This window comes from Ceratotherium simum, chromosome 21, assembly GCF_057802395.1.
Source record: "Ceratotherium simum simum isolate JZ-2026a chromosome 21, ASM5780239v1, whole genome shotgun sequence".
Taxonomy (NCBI): domain Eukaryota; kingdom Metazoa; phylum Chordata; class Mammalia; order Perissodactyla; family Rhinocerotidae; genus Ceratotherium; species Ceratotherium simum.
This window is the reverse complement of record NC_141920.1, coordinates 17,041,539-17,061,934: the sequence shown is the minus strand read 5'-3', so window position 1 is coordinate 17,061,934 and position 20,396 is coordinate 17,041,539. Positions and strand designations below refer to the sequence as shown.

The window sequence follows — 20,396 nt, the reverse complement described above, 5'->3', positions numbered from 1 at the left end:
AAAAGGCTTCTGGTCGATTGGGCCGGTTCCAGTGTGTTGAGCTTTTGGTTTTTAAATGAAGGAAATGGACTTGTGTAATCATTTAGCATTCATTGGGCACATGCTGTGTGTCAGCACCCCCAGTTCTGGGTGCTGGGGGACAGGCAGCAAGGCAGCAGTCAAGAGACATGAACAGTAGGTGACTGAGGGACTTATGTTCTATTGGGAGGGAGAGACATGGAAACACCTAGGTGAGGTCTAAACCTAAAGCCTGGCACATTCTGCATCTCATGTGCTCATTTGTCCCATTCTAATTGAGCACCCACTATGTGCCAGGTCCTGGTGACAAGACACCCTTAACCCCCAGCCTTATGGAACCTGGGGTCTGGAGGGAGGGGACACAAGCAAAAGGTGAGTAAAGAGTCAAAAATAATTGCGGGTGGTAGTGATACTATGGGGAGCACAGACAAGGGGCTGCAGAGGGAGAGTGAGGGGAGGGGAGTCTTGCCGTAGGATGGGCAGGGGACCGGGGAAGGCTTCCTGGGACTCTGCTTTCTAGGATGATATGCTGCCTGTGGCTGAGTCCCACCTAAAGGCAGTCGACCCCCAGCCCATCTCGGTGGTCAGGCTGAAGACAGACATCACCCCACAGTGCGCAGACCTGTGGTGTGGGGAGTTAGGAACATTCACAGTGGGCAAAATGAGTGAGGATACTGAGCAGGTGAGCTGCTGTTTACTTGCTCTTTGTCCCTGGGGAAGTCCCTTAACGTCTCTGAAACTCCGGGCAAGGACCACAATGACAGCAATAACAACCGACACTGAGAGGGCTGGCTGTGTGCCAGGTGGTGTCCTGAGCAATTTGCACATATTGCTTCATTTACTCTTTACAGCAAGCCTGTAGTATGTACTGTTATTACCCTCTTTTCACAAATGAAGAAACTGAGGCACAGAGAGGTTAGGTAACATGCCCAAAGTCACACAGCTAGTACATGGCAGAGCCTAGATTCAAACCCAGCCCCTCTGGCTCTTAACTACAACACTGTACTGCCTCCTATACAGTGGGGACAATAGCACCTGCCCCCAGGGCAGTCACCAAGGTTGAGTGAGACACATGGTTATCGTGTCTGCCCTGGGACCTGGCTCATTCATCCATTCAACTAATTATTTTTGAGTTATTACTTTATGCCAGGTTCTGGAACACAGGACCAACAAAGGCTGGCCTGGCAGACCACACATTAAACATTAAACAAATAATTATATGAAAGTTAGTTAACTACAAGTTCGATGAGTGCTTCCAAGAAGTGCAGGGCAACGGGGCCTCCTCCAGAGAGTATCGAGGAAGCCATTTACACCAAACCTATTGCTGAGGGGTGAGTAGGAATGAGCCAAATGAAGGGAGAGCATGTGGTGGGCAAAGCATTCTACAGAGGAACAGAATATGTGAGAGCTGGAGGTTGGAAAGCTAACTGTGGCTAGAGGGGTGGTGGGAGCCAGGCCCTGAGGACTTAAGGGCCATGTTTGGGACAGTGGACTTTGTCCTAAGCACGGTGGGGAGCCATCAAAGCATTGTAAGCATGGAAGTGACGTGGCGAGACGATCATCTTTCTGGAGACCACCCTGGCCACATGAAGGGAATGGATTAGCGGGGACAAGAGTGGGCTGTGGGAGACCAGTCAGGAGGCTGTTGCAGATGTCCAGGTAAGTGATGGTAGTGGCCTGGATCGAAATAATGGCAGTGGGAATGGAGAGAAATGGACAGGTTTAAAAGATATTTTAGAAGAGTTTCATTGGATTTGAGGGGTGACCAAGGGTGAACCCTAAGTTTGTGGCTTTATTAACTGGATGGAAGACACAGGGAGACACAGGAGCCAGTAGGAGAAGGAGCATTATGATAGCAGCTTTGCACGTGTTGACTTTGAGATGCTTGTGAGACACCAAGAAGGAATATTGAGGGGCATTTAGATGCTGAGATCTGAAGCTCAGATGAGTGACCAGGATTGGAGGTGGAAATGTGGCACCTAGATGGGAACTGAAATTGAGACGGTCAGGTCCACCCAGGGAGAGAGTGTAGGGCAGGAAGAGAGGAGAGCTCAGGGCTGAGTCCGAGAAACTCCAACACGAAAGGTAGGGTAGAGGAGGAGGAGGTGGCATTGGAGGAGAATCGAGAAGGTGGGCAGACAACCAGGACAGCATGCGGTCCTGGATGCTGAAGGAGGGGTGTTTTCAAGATGAAGGAAAGCGATCAACTGGACTGACACTGCTGAGGGGACAAGGGAGATGTGCTTCAAAAAAAGCTGATTGGATGATGGGAGATGGGGAAGAGGGGCCGATGGGTGAGGACAGCCCTTTCAGGAAGACGGGTGTGAACTGAAGAAGAGACAGTGGTAACTGGAGAGGGATGGGGGAAGCCTATAAGACCCCAGAGAAACACAGAGCGTGTTTCTGTGCTGATGGGAATCATCCAGCAGAGTGGGGAGGCTGAAGAGCCAGGCGTCAGAATGGTTAATGGGTTGACTGAGGTCCTTGGGACAGAAGAAGAAGGGAAGGGAGTAGGATCATTCCATACACAGGCAGGGAAATTGGCCTTCGGAAGAAGGAGGGATGGCTCTTCTGGCCTCGGAACAGGAAGCAAGTTAGTGCCGAAGGGGCAGGTTTATGGTCCTGGTGTCAGGACATCGTCGGAGCTATTTTCTGTTTTCCTTGTGAAGTAGAAGGCAACTGGTCATCTGCGAAGGGGGAAGGAGCAGAGAGGGAGCTAGAGGACTAAGGAGAGAAGATGGGGCTGGAGAGAATCATCGTGGAAGTTAACAACCTGGGAGGGAGTGGTTCCCAGAGGGGTGGAAGCCCCCACAGAGCTGGTGAGCGTGATTTCTGATGAAATTTGGCCAGAGCCATGCCCGGCTCTCTTGGTGAGGATGCAGAGGGGGCGGATGGTTGGGTTCACGTCAGGGGTGGGAGTTACTGGCCAGGTGCCAGGCGTAGAGCACGTTCTCTCCTCCACTCATTTCTGATCACTTGGAGATACTGCTCCTGTCTCCCCTCTCTGCTGCCCTACAGCAATCTCCCTTCACCGCATCCTGCGCCACTCACATCCACAACTGCACAATCTCACTAATTGACATGTGGGTATCTTGTCTTGAAAGAGATGCACTTAAGGGTGAAATTACATTAACACACACATGTATGCACCAAAATACAATCCGAAAAGTATTTTCTTCACCCTTGGGTGCCACTTCAAGATATTTGGAGAGTTTTTTTCCTCTCTGTCTCTCCTTTTTTTTTTTTTCAGTAGACAGGTACTAATTTTTAAGCAGGAGTGTTCGGAATGTATTATTTGTGGAAGGGCACTGGGGACAGAGTGGACAGAGGCTCAGAGGGGGAGACAGGTGCCTGGAGGCTCCTTGAAGAGGTTGCTACTGTCACAGCAGCAGAAGGTGTGGATCAGACCCAGTTACCTCCTAGTGTTGTGACCCAGGCGAAGCTTCTAGATCCTGATTTTCTGATCTGTCAAATGGGAATAAATACAGGATTCTTTTAAGAATTAGAGATGTTATAAGTCAATTATACCTTAATAAACCTGGGAAAAAAGAGTTCAGGGTAGACCTACCTGGGGAATGAGGGAGACATCCATGTCAAAGTAGACTCAGCTAGGGAATTAGGGAGACAACCCACATCAGGTGAGACACACCTGGGGCATTAGAGAGACATCCCAGGTCAGTGTAGACAGACTTGGGGAATTATGCAGACACTCCAGATCATATTAGACACACATTTGTAATTAGAGAGACATAGAAGGTCACTATAGACACACCTGGGGTATTAGGGACACATACCAGTTCTATGTTAACACACCTAGGAAATTGTGGTGAAAAAAAAAAAGAATTAGAGATGATGCACATATAAAACACCCAGCATATAGTGGGTGATCCGTAACTAGTCATGAGGGTTATTATTCAAGGTAACAGTAATGGTTGAGTCCGGGTGCCTTGTAAGAAAATGTGCTTTTGATCCTCACAATTTAGAGGGAGGAGTTAGTTTCCCAAGCTCATCAATAACAAGGCTGGACCAAAGCCTGTTTCTTGGGGCCCAAGCTCTCAACTTGGCCATGACTCAATACTGCCCCTAAGGATATGAGGACCCAGATTCCCAGGATCCGTGTCACAGACATGAAAACGTCGCCTTCCTTTGGAGATGGTGTAAGTTGAGGGGGAGGGTAACTAGAGTGAGACCTCTTTATAACTCCTCCAATTCACACACCTCTCTTCTCCTAGGTCTAATCTCTTCCAGAGTATAGAAGGTGAGGAATGGTTCTCCAGGCTAACATAACCTTGATGCCAAAACCTAACAAGGCCAGTATGAGAAAGGAAAATTATAGGCCAATCCCACTCATGAACTAGATGCAAAAATCCTAAACAAAATATCAGCAAACAAAATCCAACAATGCATAAAAAGAATAATACATTATGACCAAGTAGGGTTTCTTCCAGAAATGCAAAATTGTTTTAACGTTAGAAAAACCAAGTGAAGTCATTTACCATATTAACTGAATTAAAGGAGAAAAGTCATTTGAGCCTTTCAGCAGATGCAGGGAAAAAGAGTTCAATAAAATTAAAAATCCATGCACAATTAAAAGAAAAATAAACACCTTCTTGACAAACTAGGAATGCCCTTCACCTGTTATAAAATGACTGTAAGAACCTTTGGCAAATGTCGTACTTAGTGGTAAAATATTGAGATATTTAAGAAGGGAAAAAGCAAGGGTGCCCACTCTCACCATTTCTCTTCAGCGTTGTCCCGGAGCTTCCTGGTCAGTGCAGTGAGGTGGGAAAAATGAGCAAATGAGGACTGGAAAGGAAGGTGTCCAGTAGGGCTCCTGGCTGGTGCTCCTGGGGGGATGTTTGTACCATTTACCAAGATGAGAAAGACCAAGAGAGGTGTTGGGAGCTCACAAGAGAAAGTCATCCAGCTGCCCTGGAAGACCACCAGGGGGGGAATCAGGACACTTCGTCTCCACTCCCAGCTCTTCTACTGACCCTCTTGGGCCTGAGTTTTCCCATCTGTAAAATGGGTGGGTGTGGAAAGACGGATTCATGGTGGGCTGCGGTGGTCAGATCTGGTGGGAAAACAGAACAGGTGACCAGGAGCTGGCCCCACTCTCCAGGAGGGCAGGTTTTGTATACAGACCCCCTAGTGGGAGGGAGCACCCATTTGGGGGTGGGGCAGGAGTCAGGTCACCTGGACCACCTTGCAGAGGGATCTCTTCTCTCCTTTGCCAAGGGGGTTGTTATCACTGTTGTTGCTACTACTGGTGTTGCATCTTCTGCAGTTGCAAGACACTGACCCCTGACAACATGCCCTTTTGATGTTTTAGCCCTACAACAGCCAGAACGAGAGCAACGAAGACTATGAGATCCCACCGATAACACCTCCCAACCTCCCTGAGCCATCCCTCCTGCACCTGGGGGACCACGAAGCCGGGTACCACTCGCTGTGCCACAGCCTCGCGCCCAACGGCCTGCTCCCTGCCTACTCCTACCAGGCCATGGACCTCCCTGCCATCATGGTGTCCAATATGCTGGCCCAGGACAGCCACCTGCTATCAGGCCAGCTGCCCACGGTGAGTCCCTGTCACCTGCCATGGTTCTCGCTGGTTATGGCAGGGAAGGGGGTTAAGAGGGGAGCAGAATGCCGATGCCTCGATGAGGACCCTCTGCTTGTGTGCAGGGTCTGGGCTCAGCTGGTTGCTTGCATGGGGGTCTCCAGAATATGGGGGGTGGGCATGGAGGGAAATTTATGTCTTTGTGCTACTAACTTCTGGAGCTCTGTTTATAATATCTTGGTATTATTTGTTTTATTATTTTATTTTATTTTTTTTAAAGATTTTATTTATTTATTTTTCCCCCAAAGCCCCAGTACATAGTTGTCTGTCATAGCTGCACATCCTTCTAGTTGCTGTATGTGGGACGCGGCCTCAGCATGGCCGGAGGAGCGGTGCCTCGGTGCGCACCCGGGATCCGAACCCGGGCCGCCGGCAGCGGAGCGCACGCACTCAACCGCTAAGCCACGGGGCCGGCCCTGTTTTATTATTTTTTGACAGTATAATCTCATCTTTTAAAAAAATTTTAATGGCTTCATTAAAATATAATTCACATACCATACAATTTACCCATTTAAAGTGTACAATTCAGTGGCTTTCAATATATTCACAAGAGTTGTGTGACCATCTACACAATCTATTTTAGAACATTTTTATCACCCCAAAAGAAACCCTTTAGCCATCATTCCCAACCCCCACCCCCAGTCCTAGGCAACCACTAATCTACTTTCTGTCTCTATATATTTGCCTATTCTGGACATTTCATGTAAATGGAATCATATTATTTTTAAAATATTGTATCTTGCTTAAGCTGCCAGGGAAGAGAGGCTGATTACTGAGTTAGAGTTTGCAGGGTAGGTAGAAATTTGGCAGACAGACAAGGGCAGGAAAGGATCTTTCAGTCTAGGGGAACAGCATATACAAAAGCAGGAGGCAGGAGGGCTCATGTCATGCTTGGGAGCAGAATGTGGTTCGTTCCTTTTGTTGGGCTGGAGAGAAGGGACCTAAAGTCAAGGAGGGAGAGAGGAGGTGAGAGAGCTAGCAGGGTCTGGATCACAAGGGTCCTGAATCCCATGCTAAGGAAGTGTGTGGTTTTCTAGCATGAATGGCTGATTTAAACCATAGAAAATCAGTAGAGAATTTTTGTATAATAGGAAAATCTCCGTAAGGGAATTCTAATACTTCTCCTGAATGACTGTGGTTTTTGTTTATTCTTGCTTTTTCCTTTATAGTTAATATTATATACTAGTCACAACTCTTACATTCATTCCTGAGTGACAAGAACCAAACTCAAACTAGCTTAAGCAAAAAAGACTGAACTACCCAGGGTGGACAGAGGGTTTCAGGCATGGCTGGACCCAGGAACTCCAGCACTGTTAGGGCCCCATCCCATCCCCATTTCCACACAACAGGCATAATGGCTGCTGGCAGACAACATCTTCCCTGACATCTCTGGCGGGTGGCAGTTTGGGTCTTCCAGGATGGACCATGACAGAGCGTGGCTGGATCAACCACTGTGTCCAGGAGGAAGCTCTCCTTGATTTTGTCAGCTTGGGTCACAAACACACACACCTGTGGCAGGGAAGGAGGGGCTGCTTAATTGATTTCCTAGCAGAATCACACGGTGTTGGGTGGATCATATTTACCTCTGCAGATACTGCTCGGAGGCCACAGCCACATTTGTTCGAGCAGCTGCCTGGGACCCTGGGCATACAGTTTATATTCTAACAGTCTTGACTGTATTTTATTTATTTACTGTTTTCTCTTATTACTGCCAAATTTCGTTGCTTAAGAAAAAAACTGTATACTCTCTGTATTTTTTGGAAGCCACATCACATGTTCTTTTCACTTGAAGCTAAGTGAGAAGTAAAAGGAGAGAAGGGAGGGAGGGGGGAAGGAAGCCAACTCAAGCTCCGCAGTTTATAATGTTCGGGGTCTGACTAAAGTGCCCCAGGGAAATTGATGCTCCGTGTCTCCAGGAATACTTGCCTTTTGGGCCCATCAATAATGCAGATCCTTAGCTTCCTCTTCTCTAAGCGAGTCCACAGGCGTGTGGTTTTAATTCCATTTTGTTAGAGCTTCTACCTTAGCTGCTTGCCGGGCTCATTTCCTAACAAAAACTTCGCTGCTCCGGACTGTCCCTGGTGGGGATTTACGGTAACACCAGCAGGGGCGGGGCCCGGCCGCCGCCTCTGGGGAGGGCTGTGGACGCAGGGTGAGTATGGCTGTAGTCGCTGGCCTGCGGTGCTGTGGTTAATGGAGACCGTGTGGGGTAGTGGTTAGTGCGTGGGCTCTGGCGTCCCGGGGACCTGCGTTAGAGCCTGGCTTCATCTCTCAAGCTTCAATTCCCTCGTCTTGGAATCATAATAGTATCCACCTCCGGATTGCGGTGAAGTGTATCTGAGATAATGTATGTAAAGTCTTAGCAAATGTCTGGCAGAGAGTCAACAATCAGGGAATATTTGCCATTGTTATTATTAGCAGTAAGATGAATTCCCACCGTAACCAAATGGCAGTGTTCTCCCGGAAGTCTCCTTTACCTAAAGGAACAGGCTGCAGATACTCTCACATACCTTCGTGGGGCCACCTGGTTACAGCAACTCTGATAGTTACAAAGGATGTTATCTGTTTATCAATGATGACCCCCTGATAGCTCCTGCTAGGAAATGCTTTTGTTGGGCTCGGTCCAAAGAGGCACTTTGCAGCCATTTTCCAGATTTCTTTTAAAACTAGCTCATGTTAAAAATGCTTCACAAATTCGGATAGCTTTCATTCTTCCATTAGCCGGAGTTTTCAAGGGTTCCCTGCATTTTATATTCCCTCGTTATGTAATGAAAGAGAAGCCAAACTATTTGATCCCGGGGAGGGCTGCCAGACCAACTGGGAAACTGGGTAAGAACGTGTCCACCTAGTAGGACTATCTGGCGAAGACAGACAAGGCGCCCTTAAAGACAAACGTTTTAAATTTGTCTGAGCTGCAGGTTCCAGGGGTGTGTGTGTGTGTGTGTGTGTGGACGTGCACACTCTGTGGGTGATGCTGGCTTTGTGTCAGCACCATGCAGAGGACCTTACCAATGTTTTTCTCACATAATGCCCCCGAGAACCGAGCGAGGCAGGTGTTACCGTCATGAGGAAATGGAAGCCCAGGGCAGGTAGGTGATGGTATTAGTTTCCTGTGGCTGCTCTAACAAATTGCCACGAACTTCATGGCTTAAAACAACCAGACATTGGTTCTCTCACAGCTCTGGAGGCTGGAAGTTGAAGTCAGTATCACTGGGCTGAGATCAAGGTGTCAGGAGTGTCAGGAGGGGTGAGCTACCTTCGGAAGCTCTGGGGAGAATCTGTTTCTTGCTTCTTGCTTCTAGCTTCTTGTGGTTCCTGGCTGTCCTTGGCTTGTGGCCGCATCACCCCAATCTCTGCCTGTCTTCACATCGCCTTCTCTTCTGTCAGTGAAATCTCCCTCTGCCTTTCTTATAAGGACGTTTGTGGTGGCATTTAGGGATAATCGAGGATAATCTCCCTATCTCAAGAGCCTTAACTTAACCACACCTTGCAAAGACTCTATTTTCCCCAAATACAGTAACATTACCTCGGGTGGCACAGAGGATGCCCCAATTCCAGGGATTCAGACCTGATATCTTTAAGGGGCCATTTTTCAACAGGCCACAGTGATCAGCTGTGCACTTTCTTGAGAGCCTGCTAGGTACCAGGCATTGTTCTGAGCCCTGGATCTGCGAGATGCCCTTGAGGAACACCTGGTGCAGGTGGAGAGACAGGTGAAGAGCCCATTTCTGAAAATGTAGGAAATGCTCTGATAGGATCAGCGCATGGTGCTGTGTGCGCCTAGAAGAGGCGCCTGGCTCAGAGTCACATTCACACCTAAAGGAAGTGATGACCTGATACGTAGTAGGTTCTGTAAGTACTTTCTGAATGAATGAATGAATGTCACACAGCCATTAAGCAGCAAAACCAGAATTCAAGCCCAGGTATGTCCCTTACCAAGCTCCTCTCAGTTTTAGCAGGTGCCCCAGGGATAGAGCAGCTGGGCTTTAGGGCCACGGGTGGCACAGAGGATGCCCCAAGGGCCAGGATGCCACAGATGCAGGTTGGAAAGACTGAGATATGTCAAGGATGTCATCCCTGGAGAGGTGGGTGAGGCCAAGGCATTTGACAGCCATCTCATTAATGCCAAGGCCCTTGGCTCTGATTTCAGAGGCCACGTATTCCTTCTCGTCCCCTGCCCCCTCCCCGTGTGGCCTCCTGACATGCGTGGGAGTCAGCCCTTCTGCTTTAATGGTATGGCTGCTAGCAGGAATCATGTACAGTATTGGAATTGGGCCCTTTCACAAAATTAAATATGCTTAAGGCTTCTCCCTCAACTTCGGCGTCTTAACTGATTAAATATTCATTTCCAAGACAAAAAGAGTCAATTTAGTATGAAAGATATATTTTGCCGGTTTAATTTAAAGCACTGCACCTCCATCTGACCCCTATTTTCATAACTCAATAATTTTATCCTGTGTTGATTGTCTCATTTTGAGAGAGATATTGTATGTATAAATCAGTTTCTAAAATACCCAAAGAAACTAGAAGAGTGGAATTTATTAAGCAGCCTCTGTTAAGTCTGAAATAATTTATTTTGGAGTCGTCCTTGGGAGATGTTCGAGCTTATGGTCCTGGCTTACCCAGGAGAGGAATGATCCTGGAAGGGACAAAGCTTTGCTCCCAGACAAGTTCTCAGTGAACCTCCACCTTCTGCGAGACCAAACAAACTCCTGGGAGAGCCTTGGGCAGGTGGACACAGGGCCCGACGGGAAATGAGTTCTGGCACAGCTCTCCCCGCACCAGCCATGGGCTCTGGTGATTCGGGAAACATGAGGTTTCCCTAAGCCGAGCCCCATGGGTCGCTGGAGCTGTGTGGTCCAGTCTTGGCCCCGGTTGGCACAGGGGTGGTACACAGCTGTGGTTCAAGCATTCTCCTCCAGCATTGACTCTTGCTTGCTCTCTCTGGGACCTTGGACAAGTCACTTCCCTCCCAGCCTCAGTTTTCCCGTCTATGGAATGAGGATTGGGAGTCCAGCTCCGGTGAACTCACAAATAGGAAAATAGGAATAATTGCTTTGTCAGCTATGACACCCTGGGCAAGTGTGTGGGTTTGAGGTTGGATAGACCCTCCACTGCCACCACCATACAGGCCGCTGGCCTGGAGGGCTCAAATCTTATCAACCCGGATCAAAATCTGAGTGCTAGACTGGTGGTTTTAGATCCTTTGTGCTCCAGGTCCTTGTCCCAAAGCATCTGGCCAGGACTGGTCCTTCTCCCTGCACGGGAGAGAGCTTGGAGCCATGGCCCAGGGGCGCCCGCGCCAAGTGAAGGGTCTTTCTAGGCTAGTGTCCAGGGCTGGGCTTTTTGGGAGGGGGCTGGGCAGGACCTTAGTTACTGCTTCACTCCCTTGCTTTAGAGATGGTCCCATAAGAGAGCCGCAGCCCTGGGTTAGGGTCTGGAGCCTGGGGGCAGGGCTACGAGCTTAGCGGAGGGGTCTGTATATTGACTCTGGGAAGTCCTTAAGATCCCCCCCTAACACCTACCGCCTTCTCTTCCCGTTCTCTCCTCTTCCCCTCCAATCTCCTCTCTCCTCCTCCTCCCTTCCCTCACTTATCTCTCCTCCGCCCAGGAGACTTGGTCCACCTCTGTTTGACTCTCACAAGCTGAGATGCAGGGGTCCCCTCCTGAGTCTGAGCAAAAGGGACCAAAGACCCCCAACCCTTGATCCTCTAGACTTTGGAGCCACAGGGGGGCGGGAGAGACCCCTCTGTCCAACCTGTTCCTTTTATTGCTCTTAATGCATAACGTGTTTTTTGTTTTGTTTTATGATTGTATCAGTTAGTTTTTGCTGTGTAACAAACCATCCCAATACTTAGTGGCTTAAAGCAAATGATGAACTTTTACTATTTCTCATGATTCAGTTCTTTTGGTCTGGACTGGCTTGGCTGGATTTCTAGGGTCAGCTTCCAGCTTGGCTGGGGCTGCGTGGTCTAGGCTGGCCTTGTTCACATCTCAGCAGTTGGCCCGATGTCAGGGGCAGTGGGGATGACTTGGCCACAGGTCTCTCATCACATGGTGGCCTGGGCTTGTTTACATGGCGATGGTCACAGGGTTCCCAAGAGCATCAAGAAAGGATAGGCCCCAACATGCAACCACTGAAAAGACCTCTACCTGCCTCACATTTGCTAATGTCCCATTGGCCAGAGCGAGTCACGTGGCCAAACCCAGAAATAGACCCCGCCTCCTGACGGGAGAAATGGCAGAGTCACATTGCAGAAGTGGTGTGGGTGCAGGGAGGGCAGGGATTTGTGGCCATTGTTGTAATCTATTGTGATAACCTTTTGTGTGTGTGTGTGTTTTCTTGACGTATAGCGTCACCCAGTAGTTAGGTGTATGGGCTCTGGGGTTAGGCCGACCTAAGTTCAAAACCCAGCTCCACCATCTTTTACCCTCCATCCTGTGACCCAGAGCAAGGAGTTAATCCTCCCTGAGCCTCAGTTGTTTATCTGTAAAATGGAGGTGATGTTACTTGCCTCATAGGAACTTAGGAAGATTCAATGATCAGATGTAGGTAAAGCACTGTACCTGGCACACAGTAGACATTTAACAAATGTAAGCTACTCTATTTATTAATTTATGCATTTTACTGGTGGGGTTTGGGTAGCTTCCGCCTTGGATCTACATTTGTCCAGCCTGACCTGCTGGGGGTCGGCTCTGCTGGGGCAGTGGTCAGGCTGGCTCGCCAGCAGGGGGCTGATCCAAGAGATTGGGGTTGAGAAAGGCAGGTCAGAGACTGAGATGGCTGGAGGTGGGGAGAGGGCCCCATCTGGGTGGGGGGAGGGTGGGCGGCAAGAGGGCATATTAATTATACCAGGACCTCTGTCAGGGCTCAGAGCTTGAGAGCAACAGCAAAGTGACAGTTTCACGGCTTGCGAAGAAAGCCAGGGACCCGAACCCAACTTTCTTGGCTGCGTGACCAGGGCCAAGCTCCATCTCAGTAAAACCAGGGGTCCGCAGGGGCACCTCCAGTTTGGGCTTTTCCTGGGTGCCATGTTTCTGTCTAATTTCCCTCTGAGGGGGGAGTGGGGGCACTGATCTGCAAAACGGGCCCCTGAGGATCCTAAATGGGGTAACCAGAGGCCCAGAGGTTTCCTTACATTTAGCAGAGTCCACATGGAACTCCCTCCCCTTGTTTCTCAGAGGCAGTAAGCGAAAGAAATATGTCTTTTTACATTTTATAAAACTCAGAAAAATGGCTTTAAACAGCTTTTGCTCCCCTGCTATAATTATTTATTTTCAAACACTCCTGCAGGGGACTGCTCCGTTTTCTTATCCTACACTTCTTTTTCTCATAAATGAACCATCACTTCAATAAATCATTATGAAAACAGAGACTAACACCGGCTCTGAAAGGTTGAAAGATTTATGTAACACATTTATGTTTCCCATTTTCTCATTCTGGTACTCGGCTGCAAAAGCTAAGCTAATAAAAGCTGCTATTAATATTTCTTGTTGCCTAGCAACCCCAGAACGGGAGTAATAGCTTCAGCTAGAAAAATAGATGACCGATAAGGAAAAATTCAATTCTTTTATTATCTCAGGGGGAAATGGCCTTTTACTGGAACATTATGATGTACGAGTGTGAAGTTGAACACAAAAGATTTTTTTGTGTGTTTGTTTTTGTATTTTTAATGAACATTATTTTACCTCCACGAACTCTTTTAGGGCACTTTTGTTTTCTTTCCCACTCCTCCCCGCACCCTACCCCTCATGCTTAATTTAGTAGCTATAGTCGTTAAGAACCTGTCAGCATTTTTTAGTTTAAAAATGATTTTTGCAAAGGTTTATAACTCGGTCATAAAAATTCACTCCCTGTTAAAACTCAGGCGGGTGATAAGCCAACACAGAGGCTGGTTCTTCGCGAACAGGCTCACAGTTGTTGAGAGATAAGACTCCTGGTTTTCACTAAGAGAAAGATCAGAAAAGAACAAAGTGTGTCTTTTCCGTGTCCCAATTTTCTTTGGAACCTGGGGACGCTGTCTCTTTTGAGAACTGTTTGCTCTAAAGTTTGAGATGTGTTCAAAGCGGGAAAGGAGGGAGCACGGTCATTTATTGAGCACCCGCTGTGTACAATCTGGTACTATTGCCTCTACCCAGCAACCCTCTGAAGAAGGTACCATTATTATCCCCATTTTTCAGAGGCAGACACTGAGGCTTAGTGAGGCCAAGGAATCGGGAGCATGAGGCCATGGTGTTTCACACCTTTTTGCTTTGTTGAAATACAGTTTCTCAGCTTAGCACTACTGACATTTTGGAGGGGCTAATTCTCTGTTGTGGGGGACTGTCCTGTGCGTTGTAGGCTGTCTAGCAGCACTCCTGGCCTCTACTCACTATTCCTGGCCTCCAGTAGCACTCCCCAGTCAAAATCAAAATAAAAAATGTTGGGCCAGCCCTGATGGCCTAGTGGTTAAGTTTGTTGTGCTCCACTTTGGTGGCCCGGGTTCAGTTCCCAGGCGTGGACCTACACCACTCCTGTCACATGCTGTGACAGTGGCTCACACAGAAAAAAAAAAGAGGAAGATTGGCAGTGGATGTTAGCTTAGGGCGAATCTTCCTCAGCAAAAAAAACAAAAACAAAAACAAAAACAAAGTGTCTTCAGTCATTTCCAGATGTCCTCTGGGGACAAAATCACCCCTGGTTGAGAACCACTGCATCTGTTCCTTCTGCTAGGAAGGCTCTTCCCCCTTGTCAACCAGTGAACTCCTATTCCTGCGTTAGGACCCAGTTCAGAAGTCCTCCTCTCTCTGAGGCTCTCTGGATCCTCTGGGCTGGGAGTAGGGTGAGGCAAGTGAGGCACTCACCTCAATCATAAAATGTAAGGGAGTGCCGAAAGACTCAGTAATCAAGATAAATCACATTTTCGTGTAATATCTTTAAAAATAAAAATTACCAAAATTTTAATCAAAATTACATATCAATAAACCATGATGAACAATAAATCAAAAATTTAAATAAAGATAGGATCAGTCTGCATTCATGGAAATGTGTGGTTGTCCGTTTAGATGCCCATCTGCACTACCAGCCTGGGACAGCCCCAAGGCTGGGTCTGTGCCTTAAGCCTTTCCCTGGCACCAGCGTCTAGCAAGGGCCCCGGCGAGCAGATAACCTTCAATGTCTGTTTATTGACTGAAAGAATAGAAGAGAGAGTCCAAGGTCACATAGCGAGAAAAAGAGTAGAGCAGGAACTTGAGCCCGGGCCTCTGACTCCAAGCCCACTGTTCTCTGCACCCTTCGGGCTGTGTATGGGGTGAATGGAGGTTGCCTGCAGGGTGGTACCTAAGCCACGGACGATCAAAGATTCCCTGGGGCGCTCACAGCCTGGGGCAGGGGGACAGGTGACAGCAGCCATGATTTCAGCTGGGTATCCATTTGGCTCTCCCTGTGGCTGTCTCATTTCAGCCTCACAACCCCCGTGCCAGGCAACAGCTGGCAGCTGGCTGATGTGGAGCATCTCCAAGAACCAGAATCGTGATGGCCAGCCCCTTGGAGCACTGCTCGTGCTCTCTGTGGCCACAGATTCCTTATCTTGGCCTTTAGAGGGCAAGGACTACACCTTGTTTGGCCCCGTATCCTCCAGGTGAACTTTTTCTAAATGAGTGGATGAATTACCTGTAACTCATCTGCTCACATTTATTTAGCGCTTACTGTGTGCTTGGCAGCCACTTAAGCCCTTTATATTTGTTATCTCATTTAATCCTCTACCCTGAGAAGGAGCTACTATTATTGTTGCCATTTCACGGGTGAGAAAACAGAGGCACAGAGAGGTAAATCCCTTGGCTACACAACCATCAAACTATCAAGCATGAAGTGTGAGCTGCTAGCTTGGAACAAGGGACAGATGAATCCTGAGGAGCTCAGAGGAGAGGAGTAGCAGGGAAGGCTTCCTGGAGGCAGTGGCTTTGGGCCTGGGCCTTAGGGGCCAGGGAACAGCAGCAGAAGCCTGAGAGGAGGAAATGTCACACCTGCCTGGACTTCCTTGTTCAGACCCAATCGCCCCCCCTTCTGCTGGGATTTGCAACAGAACAGTTTGTGATGTTTTATGATTGCTCAGGCGCCCTCTGCTGCCCATCCTCTTCATCCCCTGCCAGGCTCCTAATTGGAGCCGTGACCCTCTGGCCACGAAGGGTGCAAGGGCCAGGCATTTAACTTCCATTCCGGGCAAGATGCCAGGCTTGGCAGAGTACCTCTCCCTCTGAGACCTGCTCTCGAGTCGTAAGGGAGAATTCAGGGACAATCACAGCGCCATTCATCAGCTGCAGCGTCGCTATTACCCAGTGTAATGGCTCTTCCCTCCGAGTGCATATTCAGTACCATGTTTGGGAAAATGAGCTTTTAATGTACCGTCGGCTTTGCTGAGAACCTGTCTCTGGCTCCACGGAGTGTCTGGAGCACATAAAACTTGAGATCTGTTGGAGTCATTTTCCCCCTGCTCTGGCGGGATAATAAAAAGTCCGTCTCGTGCGCTCTGTCTCTCATCTCACGGCTTTGTCCACTTACAACTCGGAGTCTTTATGAAAGGCAGCAAGACAAATAAGATTCATCTAAATACTCAGGGTCTAGAAGAGAGCGTCGATGCCGAGGAGCCACGAGCAGTTCGAGAAGGGCGTCCTGTCGGAGGTTTCAGCACACCGGCTGGGTTGGGCTGGGGCCCCGGCTGTGATGGTGGTGGCCTAGTGTCCACGCGATAGCACTTAATAGGGAGTCTGGGGTCATGGGGTCCCTGTTCTGCCCTTGTGGATGATCTGGGAGGTTACTCTCCCTCTCTGAGCCTCAAGTAAGATGGAGCTGTTGCTCTTTACCCCACAGGGCAGTTGTGAGAATCACATGTGCTAATAAAATACTCCAGGTGCTTAGCTTCATGTGTGGGATGTAGCAGATGTCTGATATGGGTTTGTTGAATGACTGGCTGAGTGACTGGATGAATGAATGAAAACTGTGTAAACACTTCATAAACTGTGGAGTGCTGCCTATATCACTGTTGGCGAGTAAGCCAGTGGGGACCCTATAGCCTCTTCTCTTATGGTACAGTCTACCTTATCTCATCTAACCCCCCGTCGACTTTGGAGGGAGGTGGAATAGCCTTGTTTTATAGGTGTGTACCTGAGACTCAGAGGGCAAGTGGCTTGTCCAGAGACACACAGCCAGGAAGTGGTGGAGGCAGGACGGGAACCTCGATCCCTTGACCCCAAGTGTCTTGTGCCCTCGACCTGGTACAGAAGGCTCCCTCACCCCAGGCCCCAGCCCTGGGCCTCTGAACTGGGGGTGGGACTCTCACCCCTGTCTCTCCATCCAGTGTGGGGGGGTCCGAGCTCTCACGGGAGACAGTTAGGTGGGAGGGGCAGAAATGTTGGCCCCAGTGGCTATTTCTCTAAACTCGTGGTAGCAAGGGGAAAGGGGAGGAATTGGGGTGAGTAATTAGAACCTGTCATCGGGTTGTGTCTGTGGGCTGGGGCTGTGGGCCTGGGATGCTGGAGCCCTGAGGAGTCTCTCCTGAATAAGCCATTGCTGGTTCTTCCTGTCGCCCCAGAAACTGATCGAGAGACCTGGAGTCAGGAAACCTGGGTTCATGTCCTGTGTCTGCCACCACTAATAAATTGTGGGGGGCAGGTCACTTTCTTTCCGGCCTCGCTTTCCTCCTATGTTGAATGGACAAACCCCAGATGACTGCAGGAGCTGAGGAGAGAATCAAGGGAGAGAGCATCACTAAAGCATTTCATGAATGGGCCCAGCAGGGGGCTGTTGTCAGTGGGGTGGCGGATCACAAGAGCCCAGTGGGTCGGGAAGGAGTTCTCTGGGGTGAGACAGCTGCATGTGTAACCAGCTGTGTGACCTCAGCCAAGCCACTTAACCTCTCTGTGCCACAGTTTCCTCACGGGGTTGTTGTGAGGAGTAGATGAGAAATTCCAGATGGTATCCAGATCTGTGCTAGAGGGCGCTCCGCCTGATCCCACAGGGAGCTTTCGAGCCTGAATTAGAGCACTGAGCTGCTGGCATTAGGACGCCTGTGTGAGGTGTGAGTCAGTCATGGTCACCGGCTGGGGTGGGAGTGGGGCTCGTGCATAACTTCCTAGGCAAACAACTCCCCTTGGCCAAGGGCTGTTCTTGGGCAGCTGTGAGCCTTAGCAACCAACACTCCAGGAGTTGATCTGAGTGGGGCTCCCGCAGCACCTGCATCTAAAATGAGGTCCTCAGGCCGCAGGGTCGGCGTCACCCGGGGACTTGTTAGAGCTGCGGCCCCTCAGGCCCCACCCAGCCCCTCGGCCTGCTCCTGATTGTGCTCCTGCTCAGAATGTGCGTGGCCGTCATCCTCAGCTGAGTCCCGAGTTCTCCCGTGTTTTCAGGACACTCGGAACTGTTGCTTGTGTGTCTGTTTCCCTTGAGGATTTCACCCACCTGTGACAGTTGCAAACCTTTTCCCCAGAGAATCCAGTGGATCCACTCCTCTGCCTGTGGTTCCCGACTCTGCCCAGCCCCTCATGCCTCCTGCTGGCTCAGGCCTTGAGGCAGAGGCCCTGGCAGGAGGACTGTCCCCAGCCTGTGATGAGAAGGACTCCAGGCCACATGTCCTCAGACTGTGAGGCTTCTTGGTGTGCGCCAATTGTGCGCCAAGAGCCTACGCAGAATTGGAAACAAAATGCAATAAGGAAAAGAAAGGAAACCCAGGGCAGGGGAGGTCACCAGTGTTCTGCCTACTGCTTATGGGGCACTGTGCCTGTGTGCCAGGGAAGGGGCGATCAGTGAAGCCTGCTCTTGGAGAATGTCAGAGGGCAGAGTGTGAGCAGCTGGACAAAAAGACTCAGCTAGACATCTGCAGCACTGGCAGCAGCTGGACCAGAGGAACCGGGCCTTAGTCAAAGGCACAGGGTGACAGCAAAGTGTGGGGCTCCCACCCGAGATCCTGGGCCCAAAGGGTGAGCTTGAGATGGTCACTCCCCCATCCCGCAGAACTCCTCTTCTCCCTGGGGAACCCCAGACCTCAGGCCCCTATGCCTTTACACGTAAGGCCCCTCCTCCCCGCTCTCTTTCATCTGCCTTGTGAACTTGATGTGTTCTTGCTTGCTGTGTGCCTGCCAGGAGAAGCAGATTAACTCCAGGCAGAAAATTGGGTGCACCCTTCTCTGCCTATCCCCACCATTGTGACCTTGGTCATACTAAATCAGAACTGTATCTTCCCATAACTGCCTGCAAAATGATTCCCAAACATGGTAGGAACCAACCTCATGTCCCCCAGCACATGGCCTGCCACCCAAGCAGGTGTCCACAGCATGAGCGACCACTCCTCTGTCTTCTGGGAATAGGGGCTTGGCTTCCACTGTGGCCCCTCAACCTGGATGCTCACACCGTGTCTCTGTGCCCACTGCCCACTGCCCTGCTGAAAACGGGTCAGTGCTTTGCCAGCATTAATCTCACTGGTTTTGGACTTCGAGAGACCTGACTTGAAATCTGAGTTCCTCCAGCTGCTTGCTCTGTTGAGCAAGTTACCCCCACCCCCTCTGAACTTTAGTTTTCTTGTGTGTAAAATGGATATGTTAATAATTCTTACCTTATGGGGTTGTTTTGAAAATTAAATACTGTAATGCTTATAAAGTGCTCAGTATGGTAGCCATAACAATCTATTATTTGTCTCTAAGCACTTTGTGTGTGAGCTGCCTCTGGTTTACTTCCCTGCCAACCCACATGGAGAACTCTGCATCCTTTCTAGTTCCCCCAGGAAATCCACCTGCCCAAGTATTGGTGGACAAAGTCGATTCCCGTGGGGGTCCCACCACAGACAGTTTACACATGTCTATGTTCCCAAGTCCCCTTTTGGTCACACTGACACTGTAATGACCTCACACTTCTCCCTGCCCCCAAGGCATGTTCAGTGTCAGGCTCCTCTCAGTTCTGTCTCACGTTGTGATTCCCTCAGCCTCAGCATCTCCCCCCAGAACTACAGATCCAGACGTACCTCTGAGCTCAACAGAACAAAGGCTCCTTTATTAAAAGGACCCACCTCCCTTAGAGGTTGGTTTAGGACCCCTTTGGTTTGAACTAAGCATCCTTGGGGTCCACCTTCCACCCCAAGCAGGACATCAGTGTATTTCTCAATACAAGTTTTCTCCCAAAGAGGGTTTCTGGTTTCACTAGTTCGAGTCCACCAAGAAGCGACACTAGACAGGATTAGACATGTAAGAGATTTGTCGAGGAAGGAGCAAGAGAAGGCAGGAGGTGGGGGAAATTTCAGACCATGACGCTGGTCTGAGACCTGTAGAAGGAGGGAAGGAAAGAAGGATTGAGTGGGAAGAATCTTGGACTGCAGCACAGTTCCAAGAAAGGTTTGGCCAGGCCAATAGGGAGTCATCAAACCAAAGTCGCCCGTTAGAGGAGCCACGTGTCTCACCAGATGGCCCTGACTGAGTACCCTTGCTGTGCTCAGTCACTGGCTGAGGGCGGCCCGTGGAAAGTGTGGCCTGGTTGTGAGCATGTTCATGGGGCCAGGAGAGCAGCAGCTGGGCTCTCAGCGCTGGTTCTCCCAAAGCAGGAGAGCTGAGCAGTGCACCTCCGTGGCCATTGTGGTCCACCCCTTGTGCCACACAGATCTGCTTCTCAGGCAGGTGAGGGAGCAGCATCTCCGTGGTGCCTGGACCCCTGTTCCTGAAGGAGGCTTAGTGGAACAAATTACAGCCCCCATTGCTGCCTTTGGTCTTGGGACTGCAACTAGTGCTCATCCTCTCC

The 20,396-nt window shown here is 49.6% G+C and overlaps 1 protein-coding gene across 3 annotated transcripts in view; it reads left to right on the top strand.

Annotated features, from left to right (window-relative positions):
* Positions 1–20,396, top strand: part of TOX2 (TOX high mobility group box family member 2) — a 139,027-nt gene that overhangs the window by 79,602 nt on the left and 39,029 nt on the right. For all 3 annotated transcript variants that reach the window (XM_087445243.1, XM_004430383.2, XM_087445244.1), the window contains exon 3: positions 5,351–5,596. In XM_087445243.1, coding sequence (XP_087301369.1) covers positions 5,351–5,596 — 246 coding nt within the window. The remainder of the gene's footprint in view (positions 1–5,350; positions 5,597–20,396) is intronic.